Here is a 25,864-nt window from a genome sequence, read left to right as displayed (position 1 = left end):
CTATGCTGAATGTATGCAGCCATGGTTTTTGTATGGTTATAGTTAATCTCTCCAGCCAGACTAGCAAGGACAATACTGTATGACTGACAAGACTAGGTTGTTGTACTGAACCTGAATCTTGCCCAGCTCTCCAGTGCTCTCCATCCTACTGGCCACGTTGACAGTGTTGCCCCAGATGTCATACTGAGGTTTTCTGGCTCCAATCACCCCAGCAATGACAGGCCCATGGTTAATGCCTGTGAAAAGCAGGCAGACAGTGACACATAACAAGATACCTGCTGTGAATAAACCAGTCAAATACTGTAGGGAAAGGGGGATACCTAGTCAGTTGTACAACTGAATGCCTTCAACTGAAATGGGTCTTCTGCATTTAACCCAACCCCTCAATCAGAGAGGTGCGGGGGGGCTGCCTTAATCGACATCCACGTCTTGGGCGCCTGGGGAACAATGGGCTAACTGCCTTGCTCAGGGGCAGATTAACAGATTTCTACCTTGTCAGCTCAGGGATTCGATCCAGCAACCTTTCGGTTACTGGCCCAGTGCTCTAACTGATGACACAGAAAACAAGTGGAAATAAATATTTTCACTAACAGGGTCTAACAACTACCATCAGCTTGTCTGGCCGAGCCAACCACAGTGAGTCAAAACCATTTTACATTTCCATTTTAGTCATTTAGCAGAAGCTTTTATCCAGAGCGACTTACAGGAGCAATTGGGGTACCTCAACGGCACATCGACAGATGTTTCCCTTAGTCAGCTCGGGAAGTCGAAGCAGCGACCTTTTGGTTTCTGGCCCAAAGCTCTTAACCGCTATGCTACCTGCCACTGCTGCCAGTTGTTCAGACAGACCATTTGTTAATGTTGGAATCTCTGCCTTTTAATTTGAAAAATCTTCCAGGGAGAATTATGTGGACTTCATTTGTTATTTCGATTTTTCTTGGGACACAGATGTGAAAATTCCTTTGATGCACCAGTCCTTTGATTTTTTTAAATTGTATTTCATGCCAGCTTTTTGTGTTCATGTATTAAAACCCTAATGTGTGCTTTTATCTCTCGAGTATTCTAAATGTTTTCCTAAAGTCTGGGGGATCTGCTCAGAATAAGCTGTCTGAGAACTATGTCACAACAGTACACAGGGAGACCAGCGGTATTATGGAGAGTCAATGTTAGCTATTGTGGACAGTTGGAAAGAATGTCCTCCTACGTGATTAGCTAGATAGGGTATCGTAGGGCCAGGTGTGTTTTGTTCTATAACTAGAGCTCCCAATTTCTCCTGACCAGGTCAGGTGCAGGTGTTCAGGAAAAACTCTTAGCACTAGAATAACAACCAATGAAACCCGAATAAAGATGGATAGAACCAGACACATTGCAGACGTAATGGGTAGTTAATGTATATGGTACTAGTTAATGAATATAGTTCATATATGCCCAGGCCATTGCCCAAGCTTTACTCACCCACACGCAGCCTAAAACTGTTGAAGGAGTGTCTGTTGATGCCGTCCAGCTTGCCAATGAGGGCAATGGCAAACTCTACCATGTTCCCTATCTGTGCCTGCTGCCTATCTCGATCCTGAAACAACACAGTTCATCATAAAGTCCACACACAGGACACTACTACTGACATACACAACTTTATCTATACTGCGTTGTTAACCAGGTTTTATGGTAAAGTTCTACAGTATAGAAAATCAAAGGTATGCACAGTTGCATGCTGTGTAACCCCTCCCTTTCCACATGACCTGGGTCAAATAGTTAGTAGCGACCTGGTTATTCTCCTGTCCTGGGGTGCCACTCAGCCCTGCGGCCGCCATATAAGTGCTTCCGATGGTCTTGATCTTCTCAACTCCACTGAACTTGGGCTTGGACAGCAGCTGTGTGTGGGTAAACAAGTAGATGTGTGAGCCAGGGTTAGCTGTTTACTTATTTCTATTACTGGGACACGTGTCATTTTAGTTCATTGATGGCTGCCAGCGGTTCTCTGACCTCATCAAAATCTGCTATGATCTCATTGAGGAGCCTCAGACACTCCAGACCTTCCTTGTTGATGTCACACTCCGTGTAGAACTCTTTGAAGTCCGGTACCGAGGCGAACATCACGCACACACAGTCATATGACTTGTAGTACAGATCCTGAGGAGGAAGCAGGGGTACAACTTAAGAGGCAATGCCATGTAGGAACACTAAGCAGAAGAGCATAGACATACAACTTCACAACAGAGATATAGGGAAGTTTCAGGTTCACACAAGAAATATTAGGAGACATTAGAGCACAGAGCCACATCTTTGAGAGAAAGCCAATTCAGAATGATGAGAGGGACAGACACCACAACAGTCCCTCCAGTGCCAGACGCTCCTAACTGTTTTCACTGTGTTGACATCTGGCAAGGAAATGGCCAGTGATTAGGCTGTACAAGAGGAGCCAATGTTAAACAGGGCCTCTAAAACCCATTCTCTGGGAGAGAGGGAGACCATCGAAGTCCCATGCTTCTGCTCCTAGATGTCAAATCTCTGAGGAAAACTTCATAGCATATTTATACTCATTTTTTTCCCCCTCATGCTTTTTGTTGTGTTGTTTATTTGATTTGACACTGTTGACACTGTACCATCCATTGGGATTAGTATTGTCAGGTTTATGCAGTGTTGAAGCTAAGCTGATGAGCACTCATCTTTAACAGCGAAAGCAGCTTCAGTACAGTACTTCTCAGGCTGTAACCTACATGTCAAACACAAATAGCTGTTATGTTGTGTTTGTGCTTCCAGAAAAACATGTCAAGAATAAATAGTTCAACCAGATTTATTCAAAGGCTGAATTATTTCTCCGTCACTAACTTTAATACCTTAGTCAAAATGTGTCAGTGTCCATGGTGATTTAGAGGTAACACATAACCCTGTGACTAGGCTGTGGAGAGTCAGATTGAGGGAGACATCATAGAGGAGGGGATGTCCATGGCCTTCAGCAGTAGAGGTAAAAGTAGGCCAAGATCTGAATTTCTACAAGTTTGTCATATCTTATGAAGTAAGACAAAAAATATATTACAGAGTATTGTCCATCTTGTTTAGAATAAACATTGTGAATTTCTTTTAACTTTAATTACAGCGTTTTGATTAAGTGACTCTGCTTATCAGTGGTTTGTCTAGTGTGTTTATGTCTGTATCATGTGGACTATTTGAGAGTGGCTGTGAGTAGGGGCAGTAGGAGTTGAGGACGTTGATGTGAACTATTTGAGAGTGGCTGTGAGTAGGGGCAGTAGGAGTTGAGGACGTTGATGTGAACTATTTGAGAGTGGCTGTGAGTAGGGGCAGTAAGAGTTGAGGACGTTGATGTGAACTATTTGAGAGTGGCTGTGAGTAGGGGCAGTAGGAGTTGAGGACGTTGATGTGAACTATTTGAGAGTGGCTGTGAGTAGGGGCAGTAGGAGTTGAGGACGTTGATGTGAACTATTTGAGAGTGGCTGTGAGTAGGGGCAGTAGGAGTTGAGGACGTTGATGTGAACTATTTGAGAGTGGCTGTGAGTAGGGGCAGTAGGAGTTGAGGACGTTGCTGTAAGAATGCAGTGGCTCTGTCTCTACCATGCTGACACAAAGATGACATCACAAATCACAATTGCGATGAAGGGGCTGATTCATGGAGCTGTGAGTTGGTAGGTGGAGTCAGGCAGGCACTGATATACGGTACAATGATCCATAGAAGTGGGACCGCCCTACCCTGGGGGTTCCATCCCTTAACCACACTACTGGAAATCGTAAGAAACCATTTACGGGTAAATCCAAAAGATTCCACGACTAAGTGTTTCCCACTAAGCTTTAGTGAGTGCAGGCCAGTGGAGATGGGACCCCAGTGCAGATAGGAGGAGGAGGGGAGGATGAGTTGGACTCAGTCGACTACCAGTCATTCATCCTGGACTCCTACCTTGTACTTCTCAGTAAGTAAAGTGTTTGTGAGGAATCCCACCTCGTTCTTTTTATTCTCCCCGACAAACAGTGCAGCCACATGGGCCGGCAGCACGTTCTCCAGGAGCAGTCGATTCAGGTTCTCCCTGGTCTCAATCTCATCCTGCTCCGTACGATTCTTGTTCTTCAGAAGGAAGTCCTGGCGGAAGCATGACTCATTCTACAGGACAGAAGTGATGTGGCCATTTAGTAGTAAAAGGAAAGGGGACGGTGAAGAGAGGGCCAACAAAGAAGAGAAAGGAACATGTCCTGACCTGTTGTGAGATGATGAGCATGGTGACCAGGAACAAGGTGATGTATATGCAGCTCATCATCTCAGGGTGTTTGACCAGCCCCAACACTCTCCGGATGGTCCCAGAGTCCTCAGTTCTGGAACACAGAGCTCAGGGATTAGAGGTAATCTAAAGTAAAGCTCAGTATAAACCAGGCTGGATACAGTACCAGGTGTTTTATGCACAGTACAGAACAGGGTTGGGGTCAATTCAGTATTCAATTCAGTAAGTGGATTGAAATTCAATTAATGAATTGAAACAACCTTCAAAGAAAACAAATGCGCAATTTTCAGAAATGACTTAATTATATATACACATCTTTTATTTCTTCCTGAATCACTTCCTGAATTGAAAAATAATCTACCCCAGGCCTGGTACACAACACATGATATAGTACCTGTTTTCATTGAGTTGGTTGTAAAGCATGCGTCCATAGCAGCTGAAGAGACCAGCCTTGGCGCTGAGTATGATGATGTAGTAGGCTGTGGAGGCCAGGATGAGGAAGACCACTTTGAGCTCAAAGCTCACCCTCAGGAACACTCCACAAGCTATAAGAGCCAGGATACAGCTGAACACAGAGTACTGAGAGAGAAATAGAGAGATGGAGAGACAAATAGAGCGAGAGAAAGAGAAGGAGAGTGAGGAGACGATGAAAACCATCAATGAAAAGTGACAGTTCTTAATTTCAATGTTTATTATTTGTAATTTATAATTTTTATGTGAAATGGCTGAGTATATATTTGCAAACAACAATAAAAACACTGAAATTGAAAATATAATTTCATAACTGTGTGTTGCAAGCGGGCCGTGCTCTATCAACTGAGCTACAGAAGACCTGTTAGTGAGGGATATTGTAGGCATCACTCACCGGCAGGTAGAACAGGCTGTCTGGATGTTGCTCACTGGAGTTGTCAGATCGAATCAGATCAGGGTTACTATTGATTTCACACGGTGACTTCGTCTGGATGAAGCACTAGAGGGAACAAGATTTGATTGATAGTTAACCGCTAAGTGGGTCTGACTGAAAACAAAAAGGCTGTAAAGCATGTGTTACTGGCATGTCTTTTGATGATTTGATGTTCTTCTTACAATAAGAAGCTAATGCTCTTGTTGCTATTAAAAGTTTATGTAATTGCATGTACACGTGATGGCATTCTGTTCTATGTTTAATCAGTGAGCTGTGAGATAGTGAGTTGTTGCGTTAACTTACCAGGTTGAAGACTGCTAGGATGATGATGACCGCAGTGGTGATAGTGACCAAAGGGAGGCGCACACACGGCCTCTTGACCACTGCCTCGGACACAGCAGGCAGCCACTGGCAGGACGACAACTTCTCCGGAAACAACCGCTGAGGGGTGGGAGGAGCGAGGCATCCAGCCATGGGAGAGGAGGAGTGGATAGGAGGGGGAGAGGGGAAGGCATGAGTGTGTATGTGGGGGGGGTGAAATGCATGGAAGAGAAGAGGTGGATAGGATGGGAAGACGGGGACAGGTGAGTGTGTATAAGTTGGGGGGGGTATAAGTGAGCATTAAGATAAGCGAGCATGTGACATTGATGACATCATCCATGTTGAGACAATGTGTGACTTACTAAGTCGCTCTGGATAAGAGCGTCTGCTAAATGACGTAAATGTAAATGTAACACAGCAGCACTGAATGTTCAGTCTATTTTCAGAAAGACAGGATAATACACTGAGTGTACAAAACATTAGGAACACCTGCTTTTTCCATGAAATAGACTGACCAAGTGAAAGCTATGATCCCTTATTGATGTCTCCTGTTAAATCCACTTTAAATTAGTGTAGATGAAGGGAAAGAGACCTGGTTAAAGAAGGTTTTTTAAGCCTTGAGACAATTGAGACATGGATTGTGTATGTGTGTCATTCCGAGGGTGAATGGGCAAGACAAAAGATTTAAGTTCCTTTGAATGGGGTATGGAACAAGGAAGGTGTTCCTAATGTTTTGTACACTCGGTGTATCTCTGACGAGTGAATGTAATAACTACACTGCCTGTCTGTCTGCACCATGGCATTGAGATGGTATGCACCAGCTGTTTCTGGCCAAATAACAGCAACGCACAGCTTCCCGGGGATAAATGGAATAGCTTATGCAACCTAGGCAGAAAGCGTGTTTCCACTGTCACAGTAAGAAATACACACAGTACACACACGCACCCCACACCCACACACAGTCAACTAAGCCTTGTCCTGTCCAGAAATAGGGCTTGTTGTGACCTCAGCCTAAAAGTCCCACTGACCTGCAGGTGACCTGCAAAACAGATGCCCAGGGTCAACAGGAGGACACAGGCCAGCACTCCAAACGACATTCCCAACATTTTGGAACTGAGGGACGGGAAGGGAAAAGATCCAACACTGAATACCAAAAGTTCAAATATTGATTGTCATGCCATTATTGTTCCATGGTTTAAGAGGAAAAGTATTATTACTACTGTACCTGGCAATAGCGGTTGAGAAATATGTTTCTTATAGCCACAAGGGAAAATCACTCACTCTTTTGTCACAAACATCTGAACCACAAAGATGCAGAAGAAGATGAAGGTGGCACAGCCGATGTAGTGCTTGAACATGGGCAGATCAATGGCTCGGTACTGGGGAGGAAAGAAGAAGTCATGTTTGAACCTCACAAATACTAAGAACACAGTTTTTACAGTATGTATAGTGCATTTGGAAAGTATTCAGACCCCTTGACTTTTCCCACATTTTGTTACGTTACAGCTTTATTCTAAAATTGATTAAAAAAAATATTTCTTTATCAATCTACACACAATACCCCATAATGACAAAGCAAAAACAGGTTTTTAGAAATGTTTGCAATTTTATTAAAAATTAAATAAAACCATTTTTACATAAGTACTCAGACCTTATACTCAGTACTTTGTTGAAGCACCTTTGGCAGCGATTACAGCCTCGAGTCTTCTTGGGTATGAAGCTACAAGCTTGGCACACCTGTATTTGGGGAGTTCCTCCCATTCTTCTTTGCAGATCCTCTCAAGCTCTGTCAGGTTGGATGGGGAGCGTCTCTGCACAGCTATTTTCAGGTCTCTCCAGTGATGTTTGATCGGGTTCAAGTCCGTGCTCTGCCTGGGCCACTCAAGGACATTCAGAGACTTGTCCCGAAGCCACTCCTACATTGTCTTGGCTGTGTGCTTAGGGTCGTTGTCCTGTTGGAAGGTGAACCTTTGCCGCAGTTTGAGGTCCTGAGCGCTCTGGAGCAGGTTCATCAAGGGTCTCTCTGTACTTTGCTCCGTTCATCTTTCCCTCGATCCTGACTAGTCTCTCAGTCCCTGCCGCTGAAAAACATCCCTACAGCATGATGCTGCCACCACCATGCTTCATCGTAGGGATGGTGCCAAGTTTCCTCCAGATGTGACGGGCTGTCATGTGTCATCTAAGCGGGCTGTCATGTGCCTTTTATTGATGAGTGGCTTCTGTCTGGCCACTCTACCGTAATTGCCTGATTGGTGGAGTGCGGCAGAGATGGTTGTCCTTCTGGAAGGATCTCCCAGAGCTCTGTCAGAGGGACCATCGGATTCTTGGTCACCTCCCAAGACCCTTCTCCCCCGATTGGTCAGTTTGGCCAGGCGGCCAGCTCTAGGAAGAGTCTTGGTGGTTACAAACTTCTTCCATTTAACCTGTCTGGGCTAGGGGGCAGTATTTTCACGGCCGGATAAAAAACGTACCCGATTTAAACTGGTTACTACTCTTGCCCAGAAATGAGAATATGCATATTATTAGTAGATTTGGATAGAAAACACTCTGAAGTTTCTAAAACTGTTTGAATGGTGTCTGTGAGTATAACAGAACTCATATGGCAGGCAAAAACCTGAGAAAATTCCAAGCAGGAAGTGGCCTGTCTGCGAATTTGTAGTTCTCCTTTTGCTTCTCTATTGAAACTACAGGATCTGTGGGGTTACGTGACACTTTCTAAGGCTTCCATTGGCTCTCTAAAGCGTTCAGAAAGCAGATTGAGGCGTCTCCTGTCTCTGGGCAGAGTATAGGAGCACAGTTTGTCAGTGGACTGCCTGGTGACTAAGAGATTGGAAATGCACGTTCACAAGACCTCGCCATTTTTTATTTTGTCCTTTGAATGAATACACTATTGTCCGGTTGGAATATTATCACTATTTTACGAGAAAAATACCATGAAAATTGATTTTAAACAGCGTTTGACATGCTTCTAAGTACGGTAATGGAACATTTTGAAAAATGTTGTCTCAAAATGCGCTCGCGCGTTACCTTTTGGATAGTGACCTGAACGCACGAACAAAACAGAGATATTTGCACATAACTATGGATTATTTGGAACAAAAACAACATTTGTTGTGGAAGTAGCAGTCCTGGGAGTGCATTCTGACGAAGAACAGCAAAGGTAATACAATTTTTCTAATACTAATTCTGAGTTTAGTGTGCTCCGAACTTGGCGGGTGTCAAATTAGCTAGCCGTGATGGCTGAGCCATGTACTCAGAATATTGCAAAATGTGCTTTCGCCGAAAAGCTATTTTAAAATCTGACATAGCGATTGCATAAAGGAGTTCTGTATCTATAACTCTTAAAATAATTTTTATGTATTTTGTCAACATTTATCATGAGTAATTTTGTAAATTCACCGGAAGTTTTTGCTGGGAATGCATGTTCTGAACATCACACGCCAATGTAAAAAGCTGTTTTTGGATATAAATATGAACTTGATTGAACAAAACATACATGTATTGTATAACATAATGTCCTAGGAGTGTCATCTGATGAAGATCATCAAAGGTTAGTGCTGCATTTAGCTGTGTTTTGGGTTTTGTGACATATATGCTTGCTTGAAAAATGGCTGTGTGGTTATTTGTGTCTATGTACTCTCCTAACATAATGTAATGTTTTGCTTTCGCTGTAAAGCCTTTTTGAAATCGGACAATGTGGTTAGATTAACGAGAGTCTTATCTTTCAAATGGTGTAAAATAGTCGTATGTTTGAAATATTGAAATTATTGTATTTCTGAGGTTTTGTATTTCGCGCCACGCTCTTCCACTGGCTGTTGAATAGAGTGGGACGCTAACGTCCCACCTAGCCCAGACAGGTTTTAAGAATGATGGAGGCCACTGTGTTCTTGGGGACCTTCAATGTTGCAGAATTGTTTTGGTACCCTTCCCCAGATCTGTGCCTCGACACAATCCTGTCTCGGAGCTCTACGGACAATTCCTTCAACCTCATAGCTTGGTTTTTGCTCTAACATGCACTGTCAACTGTGGGATCAATTGAATTTACCACAGGTGGAAACAGAATGCACGTGAGCTCAATTTTAAGTCTCATAGAAAAGGGTCTGAATACTTACGTAAAAAATGTGTAATAAATGTGCTAGAATTTCTAAAAACCTGTTTTCGCTTTGTCATTATGGAGTATTGTGTGTAGATTGATGAGGGAAAAAATTATACATTTTAGAATAAGGCTGTAACGTAACAAAATGCAGAAACAGGGAAGGTGTCTGAATACTTGCCAAAAGCACTGTAAGAACATGTGTGGTCTTTGTAGGCTAATCAGAGATATCAAGAGATTGAACCAAATAGATTCTGATATAACATTTAACATGTTGTAAGGGTTAGGAACTAAAATTTCAAGTACGAATATTTTTCTTTATACTGCATCTTACATAAAGGCTCTTGACATTGCCACTGTACAGATGTACCTGTTGTATATTAGGATAGTAAGGCTCCTTTCCACAGTGTATAGAGACCAAAGAGTCTGTCAATTGGTAGTTACATGTAGTAATTCCAGAGACAACTGATATGTCTTTATATTGTATCTATAAGGTTCTAGAGATGTTCATTGTGGAGATGTACCTACTACAGTGTATACTAGGACAGCAATGCTCCTCTCAACGGTGTCTAGACAGCTCTGAGACAGACTCACCTGTTTCTCCAGCTCTTTCTTAGGGAACCACACAGCCAGACTGCTAATCTCCTCAGACTTCACCCACTGCCTGGAGGTCACACGGGGAGAGAGCGTGAGGAAGAGTGTGTGAAAGAGTGAGTGGGTGTGTGTGAGAGCGAGCTCTCTATTTTACAACTCAATATGTAAAATACATTTTCAGATAGCTTTGACTCGTCTTTGTCAATATTATTCACAATTGGCTAAATAATACTTTTCTCAAGGGATATGTTGGTGGCTAGGAAGATTAGATAACATTAGACCCTTAACTCTTGAGTTTAGGCTGAAGCTTGTGGTCCTACCTAGTGACTATTCTCAGAATGTCTTTTGACTATTTAGTGACTATTGAGACTCACTTGCTGCTGAGCTCATCGATTGTGGTGGTCATCTCATTGTGCAGCTCCTCATCAAACTTGCTCTTCTGGGACTTGTTCCTGTAAAACACTCAGACAATAAGGAAGAGGTAGACTAGCAGACACACAGACAGAGACCGACAGACACAGACAGACAGACACAGAGACCAACTGACACAGAGACACAGAGACCGACTGACACAGACAGACAGACAGACAGACAGACAGACAGACAGACAGACAGACAGACAGACAGACAGACAGACAGACAGACAGACAGACAGACAGACAGACAGACAGACACAAACAGACCAGACAGAGACCGACACACCGACCAACAGAGACAGACTGACACAGAGACCACAGACAGACAAACAGACAAGACACAGACAGACAGACAGACAGACAGACAGAGACAGAGAGAGACACAGGGACCGACAGAGAGAGACACAGAGACCGACAGAGACCGACTGACACAGACAGAGACCGACTGACACATACAGAGACCGACTGACACATACAGAGACCGACTGACACATACAGAGACCGACTGACACAGACAGAGACCGACTGACACAGACAGAGACCGACTGACACAGACAGAGAGAAGACACAGAGACCGACTGACACAGACAGAGACCGACTGACAGACACAGACCGACTGACACAGACCGACTGACACAGACCGACTGACACAGACAGAGAGAAGACACAGAGACCGACTGACACAGACAGAGACCGACTGACAGACAGAGACCGACTGACACAGACAGAGACCGACTGACACAGACAGAGACCGACTGACACAGACAGAGACCGACTGACACAGACAGAGACCGACTGACACAGACAGAGAACGACTGACACAGAGACCGACTGACACAGACAGACAGAGGCCGACTGACAAGAGAGACAGACAGACATACCCACACACAGACAGACACATGGACAGAGACAGACAGACCAACTCGCAGACAGACAGATTGACCGACATGCAGACCAACCGACAGGCAGACAGACAGACCGACCGACACGCAGACAGACAGACCGACCGACCAACACGCAGACAGAGAGACACACCGACGAGCAGACTGACCGACACACCGACGAGCAGACTGACCGACACACAGATCGACCGACCGACACGTAGACAGACCGACACGCAGACAGAACGACAGACCGACACGCAGACAGAACAACCGACCGACACGCAGACAGACCGACCGACACGCAGACAGACCGACACGCAGACAGACCGACACGCAGATAGACCGACCGACTGACCGACCGACCCACAGACAGAACAACCAGACCGACACGCAGACGGACTGACCGACACGCAGACGGACCGACCAACGGACACGCAGACAGACCGACCGACGGACGGACACGCAGACAGACCAACACGCAGACAGACCGCCGACAGACCGGCCGACTGACCCGCAGACAGACCGACCGACTGACCCGCAGACAGACCAACCCACAGACAGACAGACCAACCGACACACAGACAGACCAACCGACACAGACAGACCAACCGACCCGCAGACAGACCAACCAGACCGACACACAGACAGACCGACCGACCGACCGGCCGGCAGACAGACCGACACACAGACAGACCGACCGACGGACATGCAGACAGACACGCAGACGGACTGACCAACCCGCAGACAGACCGACACGCAGACAGACCGACCGACACGCAGACAGACCGACCGACCGACCGGCTGACAGACCAACTGACCGACCGACACACAGACAAACAGACAGACCGACCGACCCGCAGACTGACCGACCAACCCGCAGACCGACTGACCGACCCGCAGACAAACAGACCGACCGACACACAGACAGACCGACCGACGGACATGCAGACAGATACGCAGACGGACTGATGGACACGCAGACTGACCGACACGCAGACAGGCCGACCGACACGCAGACAGACCGACACGCAGACAGACTGCCGACAGACCGACTGACTGACTGACTGACCCGCAGACAGACCGACCGACTGACCCGCAGACAGACCAACCCGCAGACAGACAGACCAACCGACACACAAACAGACCGACCGACCGACCGACCGGCAGACAGACCGACCGACACAGACAGACCGACACGCAGACCGACCGACATGCAGACAGACAGACAGACACACGCAGACAGACTGACACACGCAGACAGACTGACACACGCAGACAGACAGACCAACCGACACACAAACAGACCGACCGACCGACACGCAGACAGACCGACCAACCGACCGGCAGACAGACCAACCGACACAGACAGACCGACACGCAGACCGGCAGACAGGCAGACAGACAGACAGACAGACAGACAGACTGACACACGCAGACAGACTGACACACGCAGACAGACTGACACACGCAGACAGACTGACACACGCAGACAGACTGACACACGCAGACAGACTGACACACGCAGACAGACAAATGGATGGATGCTGGTAAACCAGCCAAGGTCATGCAGGTTATTCAGTCCCAGTGTGCTGTGCAGGGAGGCAACTGGTTTAGGCCATTCTCAGCATTAGTGGAAACAGAGAGAAGGGGTGTGTGTGTCATTCATTCTATAGTGTGTGTATGTGCAGGATGTTGTGTGTGTTAGTTGAACTCTGGTGACTGAACAGTAGTCTCCCAGCAGTACCCATGCTTCACCAGGAAGGAAACACACACACAGACAGACAGAGACACACACAGACAGAGACACACACACACAGTGTTTATAACAGCACATAACTCCAGTGGGAAAACAAAAAGACACACTTTAAACACTAGGGAGTGGTTACTATGCCCTGCTTGCTTTGTAAAGGCGTGGGAATCCCTGTGATGCCCTGTTATACAGAAGAGGGAGGCAGCTCTAGGCAGGATGGGGGGGTAGGGAGAAGCTCTAGGCAGGATGGGGGGTAGGGAGAAGTGTTAACCCAGAAAGAAGGGTTGGAGGTTAATGGTGAAACATCAAGATTCTCCTCCTCCACTCAGAAGGGAGCAGTTGCGTTGTGAGCCAGGCTGGCACCACTCACTTATAGGTGCTGAGCGGAGGGGCGGGCGAGGAGAAGGGCTCCTCGACAGACTCATCAAAGCTGTCAGGGACCAACAGTGAGAGATAGACACATTCAACATGGTGACATCGTTGTCGCTGTATGGGACTGTTGTGTGTTGTATGTGAGGATTCATGTGTGCTAAAACAACAAATTTCTGTCTCCATAGAATGGATCAAATATTAATAAAGCTTGTATTGTAACTGAATAAAGAAACTATTGTGTTTTTATTAAACATGACATGAAGAGGGACTGTTCCTGACCAAATGAAAGAACATAGGAAGGACCACCAACCACATCGGAAGCAACATAGCCGGTTCCTGTTAAGTGTCCATTCACAGTATCGGTGTCCACTAGAACCACAGCCGAGACAAAAGGTCTTACGGGGCAATTTTCTTATTTCCCTGTCCTGTCTACTGCACTCACAAGTGGTTCAGCTTTTGTCAGTAATGGGGAAAAAGAGACAACTTCTAAGCCCTTTGCGACCAAACTTGATGACCTTATAAAAAGTAAATGTGTTTGTGTTTTTATATACAATATGTGTAACAATAAGTGGACTTACAAATCGCTTAACATTCACTGTACAGTCACTGATCTGTTGTTTGCATTTGGTAATTCCAAAAAAAGAACTGGCTTCCTAAATACACCTCCACAACCATAAACACCCACTGTATCAACAGACTGATGCATAGCAGGAGCACTACTCCAGTAAGGAGAGTCTGACGTCACCACTCTGACATGATGCCAGTTCAGGGCTCTTGTTAACATATAAACAAATGAGCTCATCCTCTCTGTGTTCTCAGACTTGGCCTTCCTTACCTCTCAGTGATCTTCGAGTGAGTTGTGCGCAGAGGGATGTCCTAGAAACATTTTTAAAACAACTGTTGTTAGACATGTCGTGCGTAAAACAGCAAGAAGTAAAACAGCATGTAAATATGCCATCAACAGTCGCAACAGTCTTCCACAGGAAATACTTATGCTTGTAGCAATACATTTAAACCTGTTATGCTTGATGTGTAAAGTGGACTATTTCTCTTAGAGGAAGTATGCCTGGTAATCTTTCCATCAGTTATAATGCAGTTGCCCCCCCAGCCATCACTCACCTTGCACCGTAATTTTCCATTGACCATGGTGTCTGTGGTGTACCCCTCTCTGCTCTGTAGGTGGGCGAAGGGTTTGACGGCGCCCCAGGACTCCAGGTAACGGGTCATTCTCACTGACGCCCGCATCTTCAGCCCGTCATTCACACGCGGCTTGGGCATACTGCGGCTGTTCAGAGCCTGGTCCTTAGACTGATGACACACACACACGTTAAAGAGGAGTACAGTCTCATATATACAGATAAGGCCCTTGTCAGGGATTCTGGAGGTAATACATTAAATCAGGTAGCTCACCCGAGGATCGATGACAAGGTATGTCTGTATGTTGAGCTCCTTCAGGTAGGCATCTCTTAGCCCACCGTTGCCCTCCTCCACCTCATAGGCCTTGTTCAGGTGCTTCAGGGTGGCCTCAGTGATGTGGACACGCCTGATCAAGACAAAGATGGGGGTTACTATTAGTAAAATGGACTTACTAGGACTAGGTTACTACTAGTAACTTAATAATGAATGCCACCATTAGGATTAAAGATTTACCATACATGGTTAACTCAACTACTAACATACCCAGGTAAGCCTCCAGACTCCATATAATTGGCCAGGGTGACATCATGTGACCAAACGTCAAACTGCCACTTGCGGAGACCAATCACACCGCAGAGCACGTTGCCGGAGTGAACGCCCACTCTCATGTTGATGTCCACACCTGTGGCCTCGCGCACCTGTCTGAGGGGCGGGATCAGAATCTGTCAGATGTGTGTGTGGGTGTTCATTTAGGTTTCCCTGGGATTCCTTCTTATTGCTTTGACATCAGAGCCAGCTGAACAAATCAACTATTTCCTTGTTGTCATAACATGCGCACACATGCATACTGACGCCACACATACTCACCACATACGCTGCTGCTATGATCTATTATCTATCCTGTTGCCTAGTCACTTTACCCCTCCCTATAAGTACAGTACATAACTACCTCGATTACCTTGTACCCCTGCACATCGCCTCAGTACTGGTACTTCCTGTATATAGCCATGTTATTACCTCATAACCCTGTACATCGCCTCAGTACTGGTACTTCCTGTATATAGCCATGTTATTACCTCGCACCCCTGTACATCGCCTCAGTACTGGTACTTCCTGTATATAGCCATGTTATTACCTCGTACCCCTGAACATCGCCTCAGTACTGGTACTTCCTGTATATAGCCATGTTATTACCTCGTACCCCTGAACATCGCCTCAGTACTGGTACTTCCTGTATATAGCCATGTTATTAACTCGTACCCCTGAACATCGCCTCAGTACTGGTACTTCCTGTATATAGCCATGTTATTAACTCGTACCCCTGAACATCGCCTCAGTACTGGTACTTCCTGTATATAGCCATGTTATTACCTCATACCCCTGCACATCGCCTCAGTACTGGTACTTCCTGTATATAGCCATGTTATTACCTCATACCCCTGTACATCGCCTCAGTACTGGTACTTCCTGTATATAGCCATGTTATTACCTCGCACCCCTGTACATCGCCTCAGTACTGGTACTTCCTGTATATAGCCATGTTATTACCTCGTACCCCTGAACATCGCCTCAGTACTGGTACTTCCTGTATATAGCCATGTTATTACCTCGTACCCCTGAACATCGCCTCAGTACTGGTACTTCCTGTATATAGCCATGTTATTAACTCGTACCCCTGAACATCGCCTCAGTACTGGTACTTCCTGTATATAGCCATGTTATTACCTCATACCCCTGCACATCGCCTCAGTACTGGTACTTCCTGTATATAGCCATGTTATTACCTCGTACCCCTGAACATCGCCTCAGTACTGGTACTTCCTGTATATAGCCATGTTATTACCTCGTACCCCTGAACATCGCCTCAGTACTGGTACTTCCTGTATATAGCCATGTTATTACCTCATACCCCTGCACATCGCCTCAGTGCTGGTACTTCTTGTATATAGCCATGTTATTACCTCGTACCCCTGAACATCGCCTCAGTACTGGTACTTCCTGTATATAGCCATGTTATTTTTTACTCGTTATCGTTATGGACTGTGTATTTATTCATTGTGTCACTATTTCTATTTTGTATTTCATTTATCTTTAACTCTGCATTGTTGGAAAAGGACCCTTAAGTAAGCATTTCACTGTTAGTCTACACCTGTTGTTTATGAAGCATGTAACAAATTAAATGTGATTTGATTGTCCAACAGGGCAGAGAGAAGCCATGATAAAGCCTTCCTTTGACAGACCCTCCAGAACACCTGATTATAGAACTAACTCACTCTCATAACCATCATTGACCCAGACGACTCATATCAACACCTACTACTTAGGCCAGAAAGTCCCCCTTTTGCATTATACAATAACACTACCCTCCCTACCTGACTAACATAGTTTATTTACTATACACTATTTATCTCACAATCTAATGAGAATACATGTTGCTAAAGTCCTGGAACTAACCAGAAGGATCACATGTTTTAGTAATTGTTTTCCCCCAGAAGGCCTTGGGGCTCCTCTGAACTCACTTGATGGCCTCACACATGTCCAGACCCATCTTCACACAGTTCTTGGCATGCATGGGCAGGGAGACAGGCAGGCCAGACACACAGTAGTAGCAGTCTCCCAAAATCTTGATTCTCATGCACTCGTTCTCCTGAAGAATAAAATAGAAAAATACCACAGACCATGAAGATCATCCAAGAAGCAGACATGTCAACTGGATTTAGCATTAACACAAACAAGGCATCAGAAGTTCTCCTGAAGAACCAAACACACAACACATCCATGCGTGTCCAGCCCAACAACTACATGTACTTGTTTTTAACTATCTGAGATGATCTGTGTCATGAAACGCACTCTATAAAATAAATATATTATTATTTGAATTATGATGAAGCAAGTACTGATTAATGCCACATAAGTGGATTATGCATTACCACACTGTCGTCTTATCGTAATAAACGTAAAAGTGTAGCTAAATATTAAATAAAAGCTGAAAAGTCAGTGTTAATTTAACTAAAGGTGCAAATCTTATAAATAATTAACTCACCTTTGCAATCTGGTCAAACTTCCCAAACAGCTCGTTGAGCATGATGACCAGCTCCTTCGGAGAGCAGTCACTGGCCAATCGGGTGAAGCCCACAATGTCAGCATACAGAATACTGCAAAAAGACAAAAGCCAAGGGTGTGTTCATTAAAACACACGGTTTGCAAAGAAAACAAGAAGCATTCATTATTGGACAAGTTTAGATAGTCCCTCCCTGTTGCACACAGTTTCCAAGCATTTTCTTGCGATTCATGCTTACTGATCACGACCGACTCATGACATATGGGGTTCTTTGACATCAGTGTCATAATGATGTCTGGCAGCATGATGTGTAGAGAAATCTGTTGTCTGCATGGATACGGCCAGGCTGGCCGCTACACTGATTAATCCCTCTGATGTTGTTGTATCACTAAACAAGAGTGTCATTGTCAGATAACGGTTGACTCCTGGGGTGTTGAAATGGAGTGGGGATAAATGATTACAGCTGGAGGTCCTAACCTGGGTGAACAGTAATCCTAGGGGGCTAGAGAGGAGAGGTGAAGACTGAGTAGAAGGGAGATCGTGCTAAGGGGTTTGGCTCTAAGACATAAACTACAGCAGTATTTCCCCTATATTCATTTAGCAGCATCGTTGCCTCCACTCCAAAAGATATGATAAAAAGAAATATATATACAGTACCAGTCAGAAGTTTGTACACACCTACTCATTCCAGGGTTTCTTTATTTTTACTATTTTCTATTTTCTGCTATAAGCTTGTTGTGAGCCCTATCCTCCACACAGAGCACCTGACCCAGGCCACCACACATTCAGCCGCCACAGCCTAATCACTGGCTCATTACTAGGGCTCAGAGGGCTAACTGCTGCCAAGGTCAGTCCTCATTAAAGTAACTAACGTTAGCCTATTGCTCGCCTGGCAGACCAGAGAACCATGGCCGCACAGTAACTCTGACTGACAACAACCAGGTGTTTCCTTGGAAAGAACATGTCTGATGACAAGCATGTCTCATGTCATTACAAGGATCAAATGGGGAGGTGGTTGGTCTATAATTTACAGTAACACCAAAGGGCTTAAATGAGGATTCACTCACTAGCCGAGCCACAGCAGCACATGATACAGTCTGATCTTCACAAGGCCTTCTCATATCAGACAGTTCAAATGTCCCTCCTTTTCTATGAAATCATATTTATTATGGGCCTAAACTTATCAACAAATCAACCAGGTAGTTACAAATGTCAGTTTGTCAGGCTACTGAGAAGATCGAAGAGTGTTGCTGTGTTGACATTAATTTGGGCAACAATTGGGCTCCCTCTCTCTCCAGGAAGGTAGAAGGTACAGTACAGTCTGTAAGCAATTACAGAGTCTAAAACTTAGGGAATCTATTGAGCCATCTGCCAGGTTCACTGGATAGGCTACAAAGCCAATGTCTGTCAGCACTTTCTAAATGAATGCCCATAAAACAAAAGGCCTCATCTGGGTCAGTGCTCAGCTAACACTGTCGTGCTAAATTCCATGAGAACTGACTGGGCATTGTGAGTGTAAAAAGACCTCCCAGAGCAGGGATGGGCAACTCCAGTCCTCGGGGCCAGAGGATATCAGGGGAAATAAAATTAATACAATTAGAGAACACAAACTATACTAACTATTCAAAGCACACATGCAAACATATGATTTAACCCAGTGTTTTACCCAAGGCTCAGACTTTTGTTTCCATCTTTGCGGGCAGCACCCGGGTCTCACTGGGCCATGGATCCGGCGGACCTGCTCTTACTTGGGGCCAAAGCCAGGCCACTGGTACTTTTCAGCTGGCATTTACATAACAATGGCTGTGAACTTTAACACCTTCTCACAAAGAAACTGATTCTGCTCAAGTCCCTTGCTATGGAAACACAATTTCAAAATCAAAATTTGTCACATGCGCCGAATACAACTGGTGTACACCTTACAGTGAAATGCGTACTTACAAGCCCTTAACCAACAATGCAATTTTAAGAAAATAAAACAAAAAAAAGTAGGACATAAGAATAACAAATAATTAAAGAGCAGCAGTAAATAACAATAGCGGGACTATATACAGAGTCAATGTGCGGGGGCACCGGTGTCGAGGTAATTGAGGTAATATGTACATGTAGGTAGAGTTATTAAAGTGACTATGCATAGATAATAACAGAGAGTAGCAACAGCATGGAGGGGGGGGCAATGCAAATAGTCTGGGTAGCCATTTGATTAGCTGTTCAGGAGTCTTATGGCTTGGGTGTAGAAGCCGTTTAGAAGCCTCTTGGACCTATACTTGGTGCTCCGGTACCACTTGCCGTGTGGTAGCAGAGAGAACAGTCTATGACTAGGGTGGCTGGAGTCTTTGACAATTTTTAGGGCCTTCCTCTGACACCGCCTGGTACAGAAGTCCTGGATGGAAGAAAGCTTGGCCCCGGTGATGTACTGGGCCGTTCCTTAGTATGACATAAGGGTGTTTACACTTGTGTGACACTAGTGTTAAAGTTGAAAAGCAGAAAAAGAGCCAAAATGTAAAGGCAGGGAAAGAGAAAATCAAAGGCTAAAGCCAAAAGCGGAGTTTCATTCAAGAGAACATTTGGGTTGGGGAAATATTTTCCATGTGTGTTATTTGGTAGACTGAAAACCGTGCTTAGTTTGACAGGCAATGAGTGACATGCAAAGGATAGGATTCTACTGCGTTTCTTAGTAATTTTCTTAGAATATAACAGGTTATTTCAACATGCTGTATGTTTCTCAGTCATATTCTTAGTCCTTGACAGGCTATTGTTGTACTGTACCTGACGTTCTCGTGTCTCTTGACGTAGAGACTGTGGAAGTTGTTGTCTTTGACGAGTCGTTGCTGCTCTTCTTTGTCCTTGCAGTCTTGCAGACGCTCCATGATGGCCAGCTTCATCTTCATGGAGATGTAGACCGGCAGCACAGACTGCAGCAGGTTCTCCTACGCACGCACACACACGTTAGCATCAACACACCACACCCACCCAACCACACACACTGTCCGATGGACAAAGGGTCATGAACCTATCCAATCTGGGAGAAACCCAATCTGAGTATCAACCAGCTGTCAGAGTGTCTTGCTGATCTGGTAACTCCACTAACAAGGGCCCCATTCACTTAGATTACTGTTAAAAGCTTTATAATCATTGTGCTGCCAGTCCGGTTGTACAGCCAGTCAACAGACAGATAGAACATTGCATTGAGAGCCTCTGGAATGGAATAGAGTCAGGTGAGATGGGAATCTAAGAAGTTAATAAGGAGATGTCTCAGGAAATAAATCTTCAATCCCTATTGACCCCATCATAATTCCCAGACTACCAGACTACTCTCTTTCCTCTCTGGTTTGGCTGCATCCATGTGGGGGAAGTTACCCCTAGGTACAGATCTAGGATCAAATCCTAACCTTAACCATTAGTGGAAGAAACGTAAAACTGACCCAAGACCAGTGTCACGGGGCAACTGGTTAGGCCTATATACTCTCCCAGATAGATTACCACCTCCTGGTTCAAATGACTGGAGCAGGTTTTCCAGTAAACCGTAAAGCATGGAAAGTCATTCTGCACAAAGTGGCCTTGATTTGGTTCAGTCAGCTCAGCTCTGTGCTGTAATTGATCTGGCAGATTCTATCTTACTGGGTCTAGAGAACAATGGCATAGTGCTCAGCTTTGAGACCCATTTCAAACCCTCCCTTCTCTCTTCTCTTTATTTACGGTGCCTGTGCTCTTTGGCTAACCCCTGTGGCACTGCTCCTTTTTTCGGGCTCAATACAACGGAGTAGAACAGAGGCGGTTCAAATGTTAACAATTATATCATTCCATTCTGTCCTGCTAGGCAACAGAGCAGCCAGCAGCCTCCTCTCTCTCATGGTGTGTGGTGTCACTTCCTAAGCAACTATTATTACAAATGAAAAACATTATGGTTAAAGAGCCATTTGAAACAGACATCCATTTTTACTAACGGAGCACACACAGACATCTACTTAAAAAATCATTACAATTACATTTTATTTGAGGGGGATTTGATCATCGTAATGAAAAATACAAGCTAGAAAACAACAAGGCTGCTGGTCTTAAATTAAGTAAAAAATTAATCAGTGCTATTATGATAAAACATTTTAGCCTAACACTATAAACTTTTATTAGTCTTTCATACTTCCTGTATTTCAGTCGGGTCAGCCACTGTTCAGAAAGAGACACCAAAAGCATCTTATTCAACCAGACCAGGATTTCTGATACAGTGGGAGATTGCCCTCGCCAAAGAGGTTTCTAATCTCAAGGGTCTTTCCTTAAAGATGAAATAACTAAATCAAGAAGATAGCGGAGTGTCTGATAAGATGTTCTCACCTGTTGTCTCTTTTCTATCTCCAGCTTCATGCGGATGCCCAGACATCTGAGTGTATCCTGGAAGGTCTGTCTTAGTGCTCTCTCCATCAGGACCTTATGGAAGGCCCCCACCCCACTGCCACACAGAAACACCACCGCATTGGACAGCAGCTGGGGACAGAGGGACAGACATTACAACCTAGCTGCACAGCATAAGCATTTTATTGTCTGTTTTCAGAGAAATGTGCCTTACGCCTTAAAAATGCCAACACAGGACATAAAAAACAACACAATCTCATTGAAGCATACATGACACGAGTCATTAACACACACACACACACACACACACAGTTTTCTATAAACAGGAAGTATCTAAAGCACAACATCGTGAACATACATATCGTTATGCATCACCAGGAGATCATGTAACATGTATAATTGTTACTAACAGCATAACTAATAACACACCTGATTGGCCAGAAAGGGGCTGGGATCTTGGGTGTTGAAGACAGTGAGGCGTAGAGTGAGGACCATGATGTGAGAGAGTGAGGAGATTACACTGAGCACCACAGCATAGCACATCTGGAAAGGCAGCATGGTGTACACTGTGAAGATGATGAACAGGAAGAAGGGAACCTACAGGAGAAAAGGAGAGAGAGAGATAGGTCAGACTGATATGACATGAAACACTGTGTGGGGAAAGAGTCTCGGATTGGCAGCACTACCCAAAGAACAAGTGGTTTTACTGGACAACTGTCACCTCAGTGTACTGGCAAGATATGCTATAGCTAGGCAAATATACCTTTTTGATGCTTCTGTTCATGTGTAATGTACCTACAATATAATGTAGGTACACTCAGAGGCCAGTTTATTAGGTAGGTCACCCCGTTCACGAAAATGGTTCGCTCCTACAGACAGTGAGTCAAGTAGCCGTGGCTTGCTATATAAAGAAGGCAGAAAGACATCAATGCATTCAGTTACTGTTCGATTGAACGTTAGAATGGGCAAAATAGGTGACCTAAGCGACTGAGCGTGGTATGATCGTCGGTGCCCCTTTGCCTCCAGAACAGCCTGAATTCTTCAGGGCATGGATTCTACAAGGTGTGGCGTTCAAAAGTTGCTCAATTGGTATCAAGGGACCTAACGTGCGCCAGAAAAACATTCCCTATACCATTACACCACTGCCAACTGATGTGAATTTCAATTCACATCAGGTTTTGTTTGTTATCACATGGAGAAGGCTGCGTGCTCTGTGGGGTAGATCTTAAATCAGATAACTTCTTCAGGGAAGGAAACAGAAACTGTGTGAATCGTAATTCTGCAATAATGACCAAAGTAAGGATTTGGTGTAAGCAGCATGAGTCCATGGCCCCATCCTGCCTGGTGTCAACAGTACAGGCTGGTGGCGGTGGTGTAATGGTGTGGCTAATGTTTCCCTGGCACAAGTTAGGTTCCTAGATACCAATTGCACAACGCTTGAACGCTACACCTTATAGAATCCATGCCTGAAGAATTCAGTAAAGGTGGGTCCGACCCGGTACTAGATGGGTGTACCTAATAAACTGGCTGGTTTTGTAGACGGAGGAGAAGAGTAAGAGGACAAAGGAAGTGGGTGTCATAGAAATACAACATTATGTTAATCACATTACTTTTATATAAGAATGTATTCCTATATTAGTACATTCACATTGTTTTTCTTAGAGGCAACAGAATAGGGTTCTTTGAACTCTCATGTGTCTGTGTTAACGCTGACAGTAGATTTACCATGGCTTGGTGATAACCTAAAGACTGCATTCCATTCCATGATTAGTGTCTGTGTGCCTGTCTGTCGGTGCCAGGGGGACCCAATCTCCTGTTTACTTATCCCATATGGCAGATTAATACTGGACTCCATCATTCTGAGGGAAGGGCTTAGAATCCTATGTTGGATTAGTATTTCTTCATAAACAAGCAGTAAATGAACTAGACATATATCTGTTGCATGAGAGCACAATGTACCTTTGTATAATTTCATGTATCCGTCTTCGTCACAAGGACTCAGGAACACTATGAAGAGTTGTAACTGAATCCCATTTATTTGGGCTTTAACTCTACACTATTGGATGACCATTAACACTCTATTACTGCAGTAATTATTAATAAGGTGTGATGGTTTTGAAGAAATCAAAAACAAAAAATGTCTTCTTTGATTAGAATAATTACTACATTTATTTTGAAAGCCAATAGGTTATGTCGTGCAACCTTTATTTAGAGCGAGAGTGTATACCTGGTCCCAGGGCAAGATGAGGGGTCCGCTGAAGATGAAGGTGAATCCCATGGTGAGGTGAGTGGCCCAGACCACCAGACCCAGCAGTCTCCTCCAGTGCTGGGTCAGGGTCTCTGTACACACCAGCACAAACACAGCCAGGAACACACACAGGCTGCAGCTCACCACGCTGACAAATGCACAGTGCTCCTCCGCACTCTGAAATGGAGAACATAACACACACTGAATCACAATTATGGAATTTACATTATACTCTACATTGAGATATACACACAGTCATAGACACTGATGCCATATCCATCTACACACAGCCATACAGACACACAATGCTCTACTCCTCTAATGAAAAGACAAGGATTAAAAAACAGGCTATAATATACATTCTGTCTGAGGACAGGTTTTGAAGTGTTATATAGATCAGGTACAATGATATGTCTAAACAACATTCACTCAACTTCTCTTCAACATCATTCAAGTCCCTTTATTATGCCTATGTACGGTCTAGTCATGAGACTGGCTCTTATCTAATTCAGCATCGTGGCTTATTCAGGCTTATTGCACATCTGTCTCTGCGTCATGTCCTGTTGCTAGAGGCCACAGCATCTTCCTGATTGAATTACACTGAGAGGGAAGAGGAAGGCTCAGATATAGATTTCTGGTCTGTGTGTGTGTGTGTGTGTTTGCATATACACTTGCGTCAACTTGCGTGCATTCCAGTTAGCGAGAAAGCAAGAGAATGGGAAAGAGTTAGATGCCAAGGAGAGTGGGAATGACTGTTTAAAGGTCCCTGAGCAGAAGGCCATCTCGGCATTGTATATTGAGCATGCTGGTTTCCATGGTAGCGAAAGTGAAGGCCTTTACTAGCACATTTAACTACGGCCACACCCACTAAATCGACCTATAGGAGACTTGTTCATTTCCTTTTCTCCTTTATTTTCAGATGGAAGGAAGTAGTGAAAGTCTATACAATTAGAGAACAGATTGCTTCTGATCCTCTCCTCTTGAAATCTCATCTGAAAAGCAATGACCCAGGTGGGATCTGCTCAGTCTCAGCCTACCATAAGTAAATGTTTACATCTGTTGGGCAATGCAATTGACATCAGGTTTTGTTTGGTATCACATGGTGAAGATTGCGTGCTCTGTGGTGTCGATCTTAAATCAGATCACTTCTTTAGGGAAGGAAACAAAACCGTACGAAATGTAATTCTGCAATAACAACCAAAGTAAACCCACAAGAACATACACTCTCTCTAGTGTCCGTTGGTGGGTTAAGTTAAGTTATGTAAAATGAGGACCACTTTAAAAGCATCCTCTCCGTGCTCTCTTTGACTCTCTTACACTCTCTGTACTCTTGTTAGAAGCTAAAGTACTTTATTCACCTAAAAACAACAGGGCTTTCAATAGGCCCTTTGTTCAATCTGAGCCCAACTATCCTGTTTAAGTACCACTTAGAAAAATATGTTGCCCTCACTGGTGCCCTCACTGGTGGGCTCATGGTCTCTAACAGGTAGTCTATCTATCCACGGTGG

The 25,864-nt window shown here is 44.6% G+C and overlaps 1 protein-coding gene across 3 annotated transcripts in view; it reads right to left on the bottom strand.

Moving 5' to 3' along the window:
- The window catches only part of LOC115203287 (adenylate cyclase type 2), a 77,112-nt gene that overhangs the window by 1,743 nt on the left and 49,505 nt on the right, over positions 1-25,864 (bottom strand). For 2 of the 3 annotated variants that reach the window (XM_029767845.1, XM_029767846.1), the window contains exons 3-26: positions 24,336-24,533; positions 22,538-22,705; positions 22,091-22,240; positions 20,528-20,688; positions 17,741-17,852; positions 17,217-17,344; positions 15,241-15,399; positions 14,971-15,103; positions 14,680-14,868; positions 14,396-14,436; positions 13,559-13,618; positions 10,513-10,590; positions 10,139-10,208; positions 6,733-6,830; positions 6,480-6,564; positions 5,434-5,571; positions 5,092-5,196; positions 4,621-4,805; positions 4,206-4,320; positions 3,953-4,111; positions 1,984-2,130; positions 1,764-1,871; positions 1,456-1,570; positions 112-236 (exon numbers count right to left, since the gene is read on the bottom strand). In XM_029767845.1, the coding sequence (XP_029623705.1) occupies positions 112-236; positions 1,456-1,570; positions 1,764-1,871; positions 1,984-2,130; positions 3,953-4,111; positions 4,206-4,320; positions 4,621-4,805; positions 5,092-5,196; positions 5,434-5,571; positions 6,480-6,564; positions 6,733-6,830; positions 10,139-10,208; positions 10,513-10,590; positions 13,559-13,618; positions 14,396-14,436; positions 14,680-14,868; positions 14,971-15,103; positions 15,241-15,399; positions 17,217-17,344; positions 17,741-17,852; positions 20,528-20,688; positions 22,091-22,240; positions 22,538-22,705; positions 24,336-24,533 (3,027 nt within the window). The remainder of the gene's footprint in view (positions 1-111; positions 237-1,455; positions 1,571-1,763; positions 1,872-1,983; positions 2,131-3,952; positions 4,112-4,205; positions 4,321-4,620; positions 4,806-5,091; positions 5,197-5,433; positions 5,572-6,479; positions 6,565-6,732; positions 6,831-10,138; positions 10,209-10,512; positions 10,591-13,558; positions 13,619-14,395; positions 14,437-14,679; positions 14,869-14,970; positions 15,104-15,240; positions 15,400-17,216; positions 17,345-17,740; positions 17,853-20,527; positions 20,689-22,090; positions 22,241-22,537; positions 22,706-24,335; positions 24,534-25,864) is intronic. The other variant, XM_029767847.1, reaches the window with a different exon arrangement.

The sequence above is a fragment of the Salmo trutta genome, chromosome 12 (assembly GCF_901001165.1).
Source record: "Salmo trutta chromosome 12, fSalTru1.1, whole genome shotgun sequence".
Lineage (NCBI taxonomy): Eukaryota > Metazoa > Chordata > Actinopteri > Salmoniformes > Salmonidae > Salmo > Salmo trutta.
Note: the sequence above shows the minus strand (reverse complement) of the source record. Positions and strands in the feature narration are given on the sequence as shown.